General features: G+C 42.8%; 1 protein-coding gene across 2 annotated transcripts in view; it reads left to right on the top strand.

The window, feature by feature from the left end:
• The first annotated feature begins 15,665 nt into the window (after positions 1–15,665).
• The window catches only part of PIP4K2A (phosphatidylinositol-5-phosphate 4-kinase type 2 alpha), a 109,817-nt gene continuing 109,326 nt past the window's right edge, over positions 15,666–16,156 (top strand). The window contains exon 1 of one of the 2 annotated variants that reach the window (XM_005480317.4): positions 15,666–16,039. In XM_005480317.4, coding sequence (XP_005480374.1) covers positions 15,899–16,039 — 141 coding nt within the window. In that variant the 5' untranslated portion in view covers positions 15,666–15,898. The remainder of the gene's footprint in view (positions 16,040–16,156) is intronic. The other variant, XM_005480320.4, reaches the window with a different exon arrangement.

Genomic DNA, 16,156 nt, shown 5'->3' on the forward strand with positions numbered 1-16,156 from the left:
ATCTAATTACTTTGGATCAGGTCTCTGAGGGTTTTGACAATGATGTGAAGAAAGAAGCTTGAACTTAAGGCTTTTATTGCTCATGTACAAAAAATCTTTCACTGGGTAAAGAGGACTGGGGTAGAGCAGTGGCTGTGGTGAGACCATCCCACATGCCAGGTTGAGGGGCCTCTGGGCAAGCATAAAACACTGCCTCTTGGCAGGAGGCAAACAGGAGCAAGCAAGCACAGGATACCAGATTCGCCCATATTGTCACAGAACTGGCAAAGACTTGTGCCCTGCTTGCCAGAAGATACTGATTCATGTTCCTGACTGCCATTTACTTGTATGGCAAATCTATTCTAACCTCTCAATGTCTGTTTTCCCCATCTGCTGAGAAACAGTTAATTAAGAAATCAACTGTAGTTGGTTCCATGCTTTAAAATGCTAATATAATACATAAATACTAAATAATATAGTAACTTCCTTTGGGAAAGGTTATAAACTTTTTCTAAGATAGCAACAGGTCTTATATGTCCTGTCAGCTAAAACTTTAGGTTTCTCTCAGCAGGCAAGATGTCCATTCTGGAAATTTCCACAATGTTGAAAATTTGTCCCTATCAGGAAGCTAACAATGCCCAAAGTGGTTGTTTCTAGCCTTAGAGATGGGAGGTGCATGGTTTCATTTAATTTCAGACATTAAGGCTACCTTCTGACTCTTTTTTCATTTCAGCAGCTTCCCATGCTGTGGTCACTTGCTATGCACAGAGACCCTGCTGTATCAGACTTCATAGTGGCCCAAGGCCTTACCTCCTTTTGAAAAAGGCCTTTCCTTTAAGCCATCAATTTTTATTTTCAAGGCAAAAACAGTTTTGCCAAGACCAGTGTAAGTAAACCCCAAGGCACCCAATGGATATCATGCTTTGGGTAAATTTTCCTCAGAGTGATTTTCCTGAGTAAAAATAAAAAGAAGCAGTCCTCGATGCCGTTAGTCACATTTTCTTCACTTTAGGTACCAGCTTGAAGTAATTCTAGCATAGGATAGCTCTTTTTCAGGTAGTTCTTTTATCTGAATGTTTTTTCAAGTGCACTTCTGCTCAGGTGAGAAATGTGTAATCCCTGATACTTTCCTACTCCTCAGATCCCTCCTTTGTATATATTTGGTGAGATGACTCTTTATCCAAGTGGTTGTGCAGTGCTTCACTACATGTTTACTACAGCCCAGAGCTCATCTTTCTGAAGGTACTTTGGGTGTGACTAAAACTCTTTCCTGAGGTCCAGCCCAGTCAGTTCACCAGGTGAAGTCAATGGGGGCACCAGTTATGCTGCTGAACTCTGAGAGTCAGAAATAAGTGGAGAAAAAGAGAAAAGGAATCTCCAAATGGGAGGCTGATTTTTGAGATTGATCATTACTTTTAAGCTTCAAAAATTTCACCTGGACATCATGGAAACTATGCCTGCATGTTAATAGAGAGTATTCAGGAATGAGATTTTAAATCTTAAAATTTTGTATTCATGTGAAACTCGTGAAATTTTCTATTCAGTTATGAAACTCTCAAGGACAGTGGTAGAACCTTTAGAAACTGAAGCTTCTAACTGGTTCAGCCATCAGCTTTAATGCCTTATGTTCATGTTATTTACATGGCTGTAAATTTCCACATATATCCTACATTCATTTTATATTTAATGTATCTATCCACTTTGTTAGACTGCAGCCTACAATTGTTAAAGCATTGTTATTGAAACACTTGGGAATAATCTTGGCTGCAGTGTAGAGAAATTACTTTCTCTATAAGCTTCATAGGAGAATATTTTTATCTTTTCAATGTTTACTATAATTCAATAATTACTACTTAGGTATTACTGCTATTATACCTAACAAGTGGTGTGGTATTTGGAAGGATGGTAGCAGTTTAGTGTATAATTCCTGTGAGTACCAGCTGGGATGCACTGAAGCTGGACAGGGAGTACTGTCAGGGAAAGGTGCTGGTGACACTCCTGCAAGGCAGTGAAGAGCTGGCCCGTGCAGCTCCCCCTGCATGGCACAGAGGGGCTCATGTTCTCCATTCCAGCCTGTTAGGGTTAACCACAGCTCAAACCACTCCTGTACCGTACACTCTGCTCCCTGACATGCAAACTCTGCTCTCTTCATAGAAACAAAATTAACATACAAAAGATTACCTATATTTTTAAATAGTTTCTCATCCAAAAGCTACTCTGACTTGGCTTTTTTCTTACTTTTCCTTAGAAACTGTTGGAAGCAACAGTATTTCAGGCTTATTTGAATGCTTAGAGAAATACATCTTTCTCCTTGAGAGATTTGTTTCAAGCTAATACTACTTTCTGCAGGTGAAGGAGACAGCCAAGAGGAACCTAGTAACTGACAGAAAACATCCCAAAATTGATAATAAAGCAAATTAATAAAATACTGACATGATAAGCCATGCAAATGGTTTCTTTTCTCTGAGCAAAAGGGGAAACACAACTTGCTATCTGACAGTGGGTCACTTTGATGACAGACTGCATGACACCTGCTGTCCCAGTGAAAGATATTTCATTTCATTTATAAGCTAATTCTTGTTTCAAAAGAACAGTCTCATTCATGGTTTCTCTGCTACTTCTTTTAAAAAAATATCTGATGCCTAAACCTCCAAAGTAATCTTCTTGTCGCAAAGAATGTGCAGAAGAGGAAAGAAAACACCCACTGCTTTCTCCCTCCCTCTTCATTATATTGTGTACTTGTCTCTCCTCCATTTCCCTTTTTTTGAGCTCTTCACTGTAGCAGTGTTTCTAACTTATGTATTTGTGTGTGTGTTTCTGCCTAGTTGTGCAAGCAATAAATGACAAGAAATAATATTTTCTTGTAATTTTTAATGGTGTCTTAACACTATTCTTTGGTACTCAGATAATGATCTTGAAAAATAGATTCTGCCCAACAATTAGTGAAGAGCTGGCCTGTTTGCCATTTATAAGGATGGTAAAAAAGTCTCTCCTTTGCAATATTCAGCAGCCAAAATAATACAGAAAAGGACACAAAAATATTAGATTTCATAGTTATATTTACTCTTGTAGTAGGTGTTTTCTCTGCTTTGGAAATAGAGGAGACTTTACAATCTGCCCCAGGTTTTCTTTCTTCCCCTTTCTTTCCCAGCAGGACCTGAACAGAAACCATGTGGTCTGCAAACAGTGAGTAGGATGGAAAAGGTTTCTTGCCCCATTACAAGTATTTAAGCCTGTCTGATTTTTTTTTTTTTTACAATTTTCTGTGAGTAAATATTGGTTCTGTAAGTGTCTGCAACAGTAAGTGTAGTGCTGGTCCAGTGTCACCAATATCCTGATTCTGTACTCAGCACAGCCTTTAGGCCTTACAGCCTTTTCCTTCCATGGAGTGGGAGTTTAAAACATTTCTTACACTTGAGCTCAAACCAACTATAGTTATTCAAGGAACTGAAAAACACACCGAAACACGTGAATATTTCATTTGTAGACCTGCTCTGTTTATCTTTGCTTCAAAGCAAAAACAAAGCCTCTTGGCTTCCTTGTTGTCTTCTTCAACACAGGATGGGAACTCTGCCTTACTTTCTGCAGGACTGTGCAGTACCTGACATCAAAGAGCTGCCATTCTCATCACTATGAAAGCTCCTGCAGCGCTGCACTTAACTCTGCAGTTTGCAAGTGTCTCAGCTGCCCTTTCTGCTTGCCTTGCAGAGGAAATGTGGCTGCAGCTTCATCTCCAAGTGCAGAAACAGTGACAGCTTAAGAAAGCGGAGGGCCAAATGAGCTGTGGTTTGTGGTATTTCTTCTTCTGCTTCCATTTTCTGCCCTCTAATCCTACCCACCTCACACATGTAAACCCATTTGCTTTAGAGAGCGAGCTTTGGGCTTATATATTTGTTCACCTGTGATTTCAGTCCTTCCCCCCTCAACATCCTCCACCCCCACAATGAATCAATCACCAAGTCTACTTTAATCACAGACAAGATGCTCTCCTGGTACTAATCATTGTCACTTCTTTGATTTTAAAGGAGCTATGCTATGGTCTTTTATTTTTTTTTTCTTTTGTGAGAAAAGGAATTAGCTGGGGTTAAAGTATGTTCTGTGCTTAGAAAAGACACTCTTTTTTGCTTACAGTAACTCACATATAGAATTATCACATAGATAATTCTATACCCTCACTTCCTCTGTGCTATGTCAATTGTCATCCCACTCTGCTGGATTTTGCTTTCATGGAAAATAAATACAAACTGGATTCTTGAACACCAAAAGGAAAACAAAAAGTAAGGAAGGTAGTTAAAAACAACAAAGAATACACTAATAACAAATTTTAAATTATTATTAATCTCATGCTTATATTGTGTCACTTAAAAGTAAAACACTACTCATATTATTTGGCCATATTTTTACAATTTTTAAATCTTGCCCCCAATGAAAAATGGGGCAAGTCTACTTTCATTTACTTGTCAAAACAATACCTGCAATGCAAATGGTGCTGGTCCTAGCCCTGGCCATATCTAGCTTCCAATGTCCTCTACTACAGATTGATAGTAATGTAACATAATCAATTTGGAGCAAACAAACTGATCCAGCTCCTACCTACATGGCTCTTTTTTCCTCATGGGACCACTGGCTTTCCAAAGCTGAATTTCTGGAAATTGTCATGCTTCCCTAGTGAAACTGAGAGAACCTAAAACCTGTTAGCTCTGATAACAAACCTGGGAGATGTGCTGCTGAAGACTGCTATGAAGTTTTCTATGACGTATAATGATCAAAGCTTTGTCTGCACACGGGTCACAGTGCTTGAACAACACTGATAATCCCTGCTAATTAATCTCACACCAGGACTCTGGTTACTGACACCAAGCCACACATGCTGACTGAGCAGTGTCTTATCATCCCCACAATCACCAGGAAGTGCCATCTCCACTGCTAAAGCTTACCAAGGAAGAAACCCTGGGGAAAGAGGCACCTCCTCAGCTCTAGAACAGCTGTAATGATTCTGTTCAGGGTACTCTTTTAAACCAGAACAGGCAAAGCACTACAGTATCTGAGGGTAGAGGATGTCATACATGTGCCCTTACAATGTAGCACATACAAGTGCTCTTACAGTGTAGCAACTTTTCCCAAGAGCAGGAAATAACCCACCTCTGCTAGTAAGATTGTTTAGTGTAAACAGTTGCAGTTACCTCTGTACCTGGATAACTATTTACATTAAATGTTACGTTATCCATCTAATAACAAAACATCAGCAAAAAAGAAATGTGTAGATCAGGCCTCATACATGTGTGCTTTCAAACGTGTATTCAAACAAAGAGTTTCAGTGAACGGAACAAAACCATTACCATGGCCTCACGTAGAGCAGTGGTGGCCTTGTGGCTTGCAGCTCCAAAGGCCTTCCAAAGATGAGATCAAGCACAGGTTTGCAGCACATTGCCATGCACAAACACCTTTCTCCTCTGGTCTACAGCATTTTGTGCAGTTTCTTGGAGATGTCACTAGAATCTCTTTTGGTCTTGTGCCTAAGCAGCTCTTACACCAATATTCCTTCTGGTCTCATGAGAAATCAGTTTGTTCTTCTCTGAAATCCTTTGGTTTTATGGAGTAATTACAAAGTAGTTAGATGGACCAGCACATAATTTGTTTTCTTTCCTTTTGTATTCTGGTATTTACAAAGCTGATTGTTTGCATTTATTTTATAAAAAAGTAATATTTTAAATATATTTTGACACCATAAACATTTTTAAGTAAAGGAAAGTGATTTAAGGAGATTACTATGTGTAGTTTTCATTTTCTTACAGAATACTTATTGGAAAATATGTATTTTTCATGTAAATCAAAAGAATTTGAGACAATATTGTTATTAGGGTAAAAGTTTCTCTAGCAGAACCACATCACAATTTCCTGAAACCTAAATATTACAAGTTTCTTACATTAGAATAAAAAATTTCCATAAAAGAGAGACTTGATAGATTTTAACCCTCTAATAGCATATATGGGTCCATTGTAGTTTTTTTTTAATTGACTAAAATAATAAAATATTACAAAGAAGCCAGAAAGAAAGAAGGCAAACACGCATTCATCTTCAAGAAGGACAAGGAGAATTTGAGGTTGTACAGGCCACTCAGCTGAGCTGCACTCCCTGGAAATGTTACATACTGAATCTCCTACAAGCACTTCCAAGCACAGGAAAGATAAGAAAGTGATTGAGAACAGGCAGCACAGAATTATCAGGGGTAAATTATACCTGAACAACCTGATTGCCTTCTGTGATGAGTTGACTCGCTTTGGGATGAAGGGAGGAGGAGTCAATGCTGTGTACTTTGATTCTAGCAAGGCCTTTGATATGGTTTCCCATTATCTCCTTAGAGCCAAATTAGTGGTGTATGGATTCTGTAAGTGGATGATAGCAGGCGTAGAAAATCAGCTGGACCACCATGCTGGAAGAGTTGCAATCAACAACATGAAGCAGAACTGGTAACTGGTTGTACAAGTGGCCTCCCTCAGGGATTCATAGTGGGCATAACACTGTTCAATATCTTTATTCATGACCTGGGTGGTGGGATGGAGTTCACTCTCAGCAAGTTTGTAGGCAATACGACACTGGAGGGAGCAGCTGTGGTTCAAAGAATCTGGGCTGACTGGAGAATGATCTGACAGAAACTCATGAAGTTCAAGGGCAAATGAGGTCTGGGATCTTGCATCTGGGACAGATTAAATAGGTTGCTATCACAACAACGTAGTCACTTGTCTGGAAAGCATTTCTTGCCCTCTGTTTAGCACTTCTGAGGCTGTTTCTGAGGTGTCTCTTTGAGGGTACACAGGACAAGAAAGGCATTGACATACTGGGGCAGGTGCAGTGGAGAGCCACCAGGAGTTATGGAGCTGCATGATGTGCTTGAGGGCAGACTGAGACACCTGGGTGTGTTCAGCTGTGAGAAATAAGGGCAAAGAGAAAGTCCTACTGCTGGTTCCAAACACCTAATGGCAGAGGAGCACAAAGACAGATCCAGGCTCTTTGCAAAAGAGCCCAGTGACAGGACAAGCAGCAGTAACCACAAGTTAGATAATTTAGAATTCTTATTAGATATACTGAAAAATGTTTCCCCTGTGTAGGTGGCCAAATACTGGAAAGGCTGGAGATTTCAAAACTGGAATGGATCAAACTGACAGGCGGTGCAACGGTGACCATGGGATTTCTTTCAATGTAAGTTGGGCAGATGTTTACCTGTTACTTTGTTTAGATACTGTATAGATACTGTGTAGATACATCGGAGACCTGATTTTCACAAGGTCTACTAGAGCTTCAGAGTTCAGTTATTGTTGTCAGCACTCTGGGTCTTGGTATCTGAGGTTTTTAATGGAGGCATTCAAAATAAAAGAATGTTTCTGTAAATTGGGTTTTGAATATTCTGTATCTTACTTTTCCAAAACTTTCAGGAGAATTTTCAGAGCTGACCTAATTGTTATCAGTGGAGCGTTTCAAGGTCTCCAGCAGAAGAATAAAGCAATACTGAAAGAATGCACAAGCATAACCTTTTCTCAAAACAAAACCTGCAGTTCCAGGGACAACTGTCCAAATTAGAACATGTGGGAACATGTTCTAATTTGTTTCTAATTTGAACATGTTAGAACTGTAATTCTGTGACAGCTCTTCAGCTATTGTAGTTCCTGTGATTAACCACAGTAAGCACAAAATGCTAAAATGGCAGATGCTAAGGAACCTGTATTTCTGGGCTCTGAATTGAAAATTCTTCTGAAATTTTGAAAGTTATATATATAACAGCTAGAGGAAAATGGAACCTACAGTATTTGGGGTTTTCTACAAAATTAGATAAACTCTGCACCAAGCATTTTTTATTAAAGAATGTGCATTTAAAGAATTAAATACTACATTTTGTTTCTCAATCCATTATGTTTTAAGGGTTATTAAAAGCAGATAGAAGAAGCTTAAAATCTTTTTAGTATGATAAATAGCATATTTTGGAAAAAAAAAAAAGGAAAGCTTTTATACTGGCATAAGAGCAATTAATAGATTATTCAAAATTACATTTATTACCTGATGTTGAGCAAAACACCTTTCAAGTTGAAGAGTAAACAAGAAAATATATATACAGAATGTCCTTATTAAGCTAATATTTTATGCCTTTTGTAAAATATCATTATTTTAATAGTGAAATCTTATAAGTTTGAGGAATTTGCTGGGGCAATAAAAGGTTTATATATTGTATATACTGCCTTCTAACCCCCCAGCTGGAGTAACAATGTACAGGAACAGTTCTGCAATTTCCCACCTGAGAAGACCTGATAAAGCAGGAGTTGAATCTCCAGAGAGACACTGGAAAATCTCAGTTACTCTAGAGAGCTACACACAAACAGCTCACAAGGCTGAACTGTAAGCCCTGCAAACCTAAAAAGGGTTAAAAGCCTTTTCTACAGAAAAAGGAAGAGGTTAGCCCTTAAAGACCATATAAGCTGCAAAACCTGGCAGTTGTGGCTTGTTAAACTGCTGGGAGGTGGAACTGGCAGCTGTGCTGCCGAAGTGGGGAAGTCATAAAGGGAAGCAGAGGGCCCCAGAGGGAGCAGGACAGTTGGGTTTTGCATTTCTCTACTTTGGAGAATTGACTTTGTTTGAATGAAAATGGACGCTGCTACTGCTGGATGCTGATCCTAGGGACACTTAGTTGGTTTGTTTATGGAGAGCCAAACAAGGTGACAATCAGCTGTCCTGGCTTCCACTGTTTTTAGGATTGTGAATACAGGATCTGCACCTGGCTGTACTAATTTCCCAGGCCTAGACTGAAGTGGGATGCTATTTTTTCACCCTTGAAAAAAACACAACCAAACAAAAAAGAGAAAGCATCACTTACGTTAGTTGCCTGATCTCAATTTGGAGCTGATAATCTCTTTGCAGGGCTTTGGTTTTGTACTGTGCTTCCTGTTGAGGAACAAAAATAAACTGGTTACTGCTTAAAATGAAATGTCACATTCCTTTTGGCTTAAGAAACTATTACATTTATCTTTGCAAATTAAATTTAACAAATTTGAATTTGTATTTTAAATTTTGTTCCATAGACCACGTGGAATCTTCTGTAATACTGTGAAATTCTGTGAATCCTATAGCTCTTAATGGCCCATCTGAAAAGTGCAGGCAATGCTTTCCGCCTGTAAACATAGGTATCCAGTAATCATTCCCCCATACAGATTGACTTGTTTTTCTGAATATGGAGCAATTAAGGAGTCTGCATTTTTATTTATCCTTTTCTGTTCTACAAATAGAAGAAAGTATTTGTCTTAAAAAATATTTGGTCTGGTCTTTTTGTATTTCCAAAAAAATTGGTAATGGTTAATAATTTGACATCCTTGTAGGTTGTGTGCTCTTGTAGCATATTAACTGATTTCAGACATTATTTATTTTCAGCATGTCTTTAAGACATGCTCTTTTAAAAAAGCAGCAGCATTTCAGAACTACAGGGTAGATTTAAAGTAATCCAGCTTGGCTTGAAGTGACATGTGCCCAGACCAATTTATGGAGTAATGGAACAATTTATGAGTCTGCCTTAGCTGAAATTAGTTTCTATGGCAGTTGGCCCAGGAAAACTCTGTGAGCCTTCTGTTCTTTGCAGCTGCAGAAAATAATTGTAAAGGGGAATATTACCTTCCAGTAGCTAGGCAAAGCCTCACAAACTATGTGATATCCCTGTCCTTCAAAGTGGAGACCCTAACTCACCAGCAGAAATGCTCTGGGTGACCACTGAGAGAAGAAGCAAGTGGTTCATATACTTTTTCATACTGAAATAAAGTAACAAATGAGTTTTATGTTTAAACAACCATGCTAAACAAAACTCTGTGGCAAGCACCAAAAAGAGTGCATAGGTTTTAGAAGCAAGCTTGCTAAATCGTAGTTAATCCCAGGCCTTTCTTAAAATGGAAGGTGAGAGCTCACACTCCTGCTTTAGTTTATTCTAACCATTGATGAAGCCAGTCAAGAACAGCCATTCATTAGCACAGTTGTGCTAGATTGTTTATGATTCCTCTCTCTCCCTTGTCCACCAGCTTCCAGTTGGGACTCTCTTGCACCAAAAAATGGGACAAAGCAGGAATTTTAGTACTAATGGCAGAACAAATGGAGCAGACTGGACAATGCAAAATAAATAGTTTACCCCAAGCCTACTTGGTTACATTTTACAAGCCCAGAGGCTCTTCCTTTTGGTCTCCATTGATGCTCCTACATACACACTTTTCTATTAAAGATAGTAAACTACTTCATGAGAGGCAGAGTACATTCTGCCCTTGCAAAAAGATCGGCTTAGTCCACTGGTGGCATCACAACTCTTTAATAAGGTTTCCAAGCATTGTGAGTTTGTTCTGGTTGTGCTCTTTTATTCAATCCTTGTGGAGTGCAAAAGCTTTACATTCAGTTATCAAAAAACATTTCAAAGTCTCAAACATTAGTATATATTGGGGATGGATTTCTTTAAAGTTGAGTAGGAACTTCCAGTCAGGATTTGACATGCACAGTAACCCAGAGAATTAATCTCCTCCTCCATTTTCCTAAGTGCTTTACATGGGAACCAGATCCTGACTAGATTTCTAAGATGCAGCTAAGGACTCATGGAAACTTCAAAAGAGGTTTTACTGTCACATCTTGGCCCTTCATTTTTTTTGTTAGTGTCTGGACCATCATCATAACATTTAAGTTAGTTTGTTGACCAGTTATCTGTGAAGTGAAACAAGCCGTGTTGGCAGCAATGCAGCATGAATGCAGTTGTGGAGATGTGTGATCCAAGAGATAGAATTCTAGAGTCATTTAGGCTGAAAAATGCCTCTAAGAACTAGTCTAACTATTAACCTAGCACTCCCAAGTCCATCACAAAACCAGGTTCCTAATGGAGATGTCTCATGTCTCTCCATGGGCATTACAGGCAGCATGGTACCAGGTTCAGTCTTAGCTCTGAAGTGTTTAAATACTGACCCCAAAGGTCTTTCATCTCCCATTTCTGTATAGGCACCGTGAATACTGACTGCAACATATACTCACAGTGTCATGCTATACAAAATTCTGTGAATGGACTGACATACAACTTCCATGTTCCATAACAGGTTGTATGAATAAAACTTCCCTCCCACCTGCACAAAACTGTCCCCAAGGCATAAGAGAACAAAGAAAAGACCTGGATTGTGTGTTTGTTCTCTCTGTGGAGAGCCTATCTCCAAGGCTTAGCTTACAGCAAGGATTAGGGTACAGTTAGTTAGAATTAGGGTCTAGGGAAGGACAAACTGCTGCTTCTGTTGGAATGGGTTTACAAAGGAGCTTCAGAGAAAAACACTGCCGAGAGAATTTGGAAGGGAAAGTGCTTTGGTGTGGGCATTGTTGGGGTGTCCCAGTCTAAGGTTCACCCTGTGGTCATAGGGCTGAGAAAAAGAGAAAGCCTAGGAGAAGGCTAGACAGTTGGAAGAGGCTGGAAGAGGGGTTTCAAAGCGAAAGGTGGGCTGCAAAGAGAAATTGGCTTCAAAAACTTCTTGTTCTGGGCAGTAGCTGAGGGTCATGTCTGAAGCTCAGCCTCTGAGGTTAAAGTCAGGGTTAGGTTGAGAGGGGGAGCCACAAGCTTCAGCTGTAGTGGGACTGTGAAAGAATGAATAACTGGAAGTGTTAGCTGCAAGGAGAATTTCATTCCCAGAAGTTTTCCGTTTGACCTGGCCCAAGGTAAATGTTAGCCCAAGGCTCAGCCTTGGGTTGGGTTTATTAATATGGCTGAGATGGGTTGACCTTGGCTGGATATCAGGAGCCCCTCAAGTTACGCTCTCAGTCCCCTCCTCAACTGGACAGGGGGAGCCTCCTGGCCAGGTTCAACTTCACTGCCAACTTTATCAATCTTTTCCCCCCAGTGGGGGAATGGGTTCCTGTGGTCAGGTCATCTCACACTGTCTTTGCTGCTCCATTCTCCTTCTTCCTTCCCTTGCTCCAATGTGAGGTCCCTCCTACAGGAGACAGTTCCCCATGAACTTCTCCAACATGAGTCACTCCCACAGGCTGTAGTTCACAAACTGCTTTAGCACGGCCCATTTCTGCAGGATGCAAGTCCTTCAGGAGCAGACTGCCCCAGTGTGGGTTGGCATCTTCTCCCAGAAGCCACCCATATAGACCCCTGCACAACCAAAACCTTGCCATGCAAATCCAATAGAGGCTAGGGTTAAAATTAGGGATGAAAGAAAGAGAACCCAGAGCTGCAGCTGAGTAGAGTTAGAAAGGAGGTGGGCTGCTAAGAGAACTTGGCTGGGAGACTGTTTTGACTTGGGAATTAAAAGGGGGGTGACGGCATTTGATTATGTTTACATCAGGATTAGAGTTAAGGCTGGGAGAAAGAGACAGCCTAGAATTCCAGCAGGAGGAGAGTTAGAGAAGGGCTTTTAAGGGGAAGTCTAAGTTCAAGGAACTTGGCAGGGTTGCCTGGTCTGAGGCCCAGCCTACTTTTAAGGTCGGAGTTATAGCTGAGGTTATTTTTGACAAGAGAGTGTAGTGCTGCAGTTAGAACAGGCCTAGCACATCTGGGATGCAGGAAGAACTTCATTGCAAGAACTTTTTGTTGTGACTGGTACTCTTCAGACCAATCCTGGTCTGAAGTCCACATACAGCTTGTGTGAGGGTTAGGGTTGATGCTGGGAGTAAAGAGAGCCTAGAGCTGCAGATGAAGGGAAGCTGGAGAGCAGCTGATAGTGAAAAGGTTGGGCCACAGGGATAGCTTGCCTGCAAAAGCTTGGTGGTGGAAGCAATGGCTGAGGGGCCTGGTCCAAGGCTCAACATAACTTCTAGGTGTAGGGTGAGGTTTGAGGTGATGTTTGACAGACGGAAAGAGACAACAGCTGCAGCTGGCTCACGGCTAGAAAGTGACTGCCCCAGGGAAGTTCTTGCTGCCAGAAGAACTTGGCAGCAAGAACTTCCTGGTGTGGGCACTGGCACCACATCCAAAGCCCAGCATATGGCTTGTTTGAGGCTTAAGGTTAGAGCTATGAGACACAGAGGACCTGGAGCTGCAGCTGGAGTGGAGCTAGAAAGTAGATCTTTTAAAAAAAAGGTGTGGGGTAGAGCAAGTGCGGCAGGGAGAATACTTTATTGAGGGCATTGGCTAGGAGTCCTGGTCTAAAGATCTGTTAGTGTTAATGTGGGCATTTGGACAGAGAGACCCTAGAGCTGCAGATGGAAGGAGCTTAGAAAGGGAACATGTCAAAAGGTAGATTATAAGAAGAAAGTGCCTGTGACAACATTTTGGTGTGGGCAATGGCTGGGGACCCTGCATTGTGACTCAGCACAAAATTACATTTTCCCTCGAGGTCAGTGCTAGAACTGGGGAAGAGAGAGCCCTGGAGCTCCAGCTGAAGGTAAGTTAAATGAGGTTTGAAAGGGAAGTCTAGGCTGCAAGAAGTGGACTGGGAAAATCTTTACTGTGGGCACTGGCTGGAGGGCCTCAGCCTCTGTTCTGCTTTAAGGGATAGGATTATAATTGAGGGAAAGACATCCCACGAGGAGTGTAGGCTGCAAATGTAATCAAGTTTTGTCTCTTCAAGTGGCCCCTCTATCATGGATTCAGTGGAAAACCTGTGCCCACAGTGGTTCCTACAGGAAAGGCAGGTACAGGCAACCATCTTTGTTTGTGGTACTTGAAATTGAAGAGGACAAATATTTGCCTCAGACTTTGTCATGTAGATAGCCCAGGCCCTTGAATTTTTTTTTTAATTTTGTGTAATTGTTATGGTCAAGATCTTTTGTTCTTCTGATAAAATAACTTTCTTTAGTGAGAGCTCATATTTGCAGGGAAGAGCTCTTTAGAATCTATGCCAAGATGACAAGAAAGCCTTCTGGAAAAAAGAGCAACTTCCTTCTTCAGCCTTCTCTATAAAAAACCTACTAAAATGTTTTCTACTTTTATTATTTATAAACCAAAATGCTTCACTATGTGGATTTACTCTGGAAAGATAAAGAAAGACACATATGTGGCAGATGTCAGTCATGTTGATGTGTGCAGCATGGCACAATGCTCAGATGTCATGTTCTAAGTGTAATGTAAGGGATAAAATGGGTTCTGAACTCTTCCAAAAGTCTGACTTCAAATCTATATTTAGGCATATAAGTGACCTGCTTTTATTCAAAGGTGCTGACTACTCAGCTGCTTCCATTGACTGCAGCAGAATATAAGGGATTTTTTTGTTGTTGAATCTATTTTCAAGAACAAAAATTACAGTTTAGATCTTTGTAACTCCTAAGTAATTCTGCTGGGGGGAAGAAAAAAAGGACATAAAATTAAATACATCTCTGTTTTATCCTACTCTCCATAAGATGAAGGCAAGGGACCATAAAATAAATCCCAGTAATTGTTTCTATGCAGGAGGAGATTAAATTACTGCATTGGATTCCAGCAAGACAGATAACTTTGCTGTTGAGATCACAATGGCAAAAGAGAAATGGAGATGTGCAACACATTTTTTAAATTCATGTAAGCCTGTGTTGGGGTCCCAGACTCATGTATTGACCTTAATTGCCCTGAACAATCACCCCTGGGAACACATTCTGCTCAGGCAGGGCACAGTTTAGGTCTTTGCCTGAGCTATGTTGTAGGTATACCTGGCTCCAGCTCTGTGTTCTGGTTATACCTTGGACCTCTCTCTTGCTTGCCTGCACCTCTGTTTCTGGCTCTGGATGGACCCTGTGCCTACATTGTGCCCTCCTGGATGGACCTGATTCATCTCCTCAGTTTCTCTGGGACTGCTGATGTGATGTGTGCTCTTGCCAGCACCCTGCCCACTGAGTGTGGGCCCGTGCCTTGTCACTGAGGCACTGGGTGCAGTGGGATGACCCTCACTTGTGGTTTGCCCACCTCATGGAGCTGCCCTGCTCTTGCTTCTCCCTAAGGATCTGGTCACCTTGCTGAAGCAATGAACAGCAAGATCTACAGCAGGCAGGTCAGTTTGTATTATTCAGAAGCGGATGTATGACTCCTTGTAAAGGCACAGGAGATGTATGCTCTGTGTGACCCGTGGGTACTGACCCCGAACAGTGACGGCAGATGTCATTGTGATGTTCCCCATCATACAGCGGAGCAGAGCGTGTGTGGTGTTTGGTACTTCTGAGCTGGGCAGATGTGCCTTTGCAGGATGTCTTCTGTCACTGACCACATCCTCGGTGGCCATGGAGGCAATCAAGAAACATTCTGCTGGGGGAGTAACAGCGCAGTGGGGTTACGGGGGTGCAATACTCTCGCAGGGGACCGAGCTTTCTGTATTTGCTGCACGGCGGCTGTGAAGAGCCGCTCTGCTCAGGGAGCCGAGCTGGGGCAGGAGCAGCAGGCTAAGCCGTGCCGCAGAGATCCCTCTCGTTCCTACAGATCTCTTCACAGAGAGGGAACTGGAACCCGAGTAACTACCACACAAACTGTACGAAGTTACGGTGTGAACGACTGGCTAGCTAAAGAGCAGGGCGAAGGGAGGTTCGGTTTCTCAGAGGACTGGCGATGGGCGTGAGGGCCGGAGGGCAGCAGACCAGCACCACCTTTTCCCGCGTCTCCCTGAGGGGCAGGAGGCGCAGACGGCCCCACTCCTCGCTGCCCGCGGCCGCGCAGGCGCCGCGCGCGGGGCACATGCGCAGTGGGGCGGCAGAGCGGGCGCTCCGCGGTTCCGCGGGGGCGGGGCGGGCGCGCGGTGCGTGGCGGGCGGGCGGCGGCCGCTCCCCGCGGGGGGGGCGGGGCGGGGCCGCCGCGCCGAGCGGGGCCATTTCAGCCGCCAGGCCGGGATGCGCCCGGCGTCCCGCGGCTGCCCGCCCGCCGCCCGCTCGCCCGCGGGGCTGCGGCGCTGATCGCCCCTGCCCTTCTCTCCTGCCCGCCCACCGCTCTGCCCCACACCAGCCCCTTCCACCTCTGCCGCCGGCAGCGCCATGGCGGCCCCCAGCAGCATCGTGCCCGTCATGGCGAGTAAAACCAAGACCAAGAAAAAGCACTTCGTGGCGCAAAAAGTGAAGTTGTTCCGGGCTAGCGACCCGCTGCTCAGCGTCCTCATGTGGGGGGTCAACCACTCGGTAAGCGCCGCCGTTCGACCCGCACGAGCTCGCCCGCCTCGCCGGGGCATCGCACCCGGGGGCTGCGGGGGCGCGGGCGGGACCGGGGCGAGCGCGTCCCGCCGGGAGCCCCCGCCG

The sequence above is a fragment of the Zonotrichia albicollis genome, chromosome 1 (genome assembly GCF_047830755.1).
Source record: "Zonotrichia albicollis isolate bZonAlb1 chromosome 1, bZonAlb1.hap1, whole genome shotgun sequence".
Taxonomy (NCBI): domain Eukaryota; kingdom Metazoa; phylum Chordata; class Aves; order Passeriformes; family Passerellidae; genus Zonotrichia; species Zonotrichia albicollis.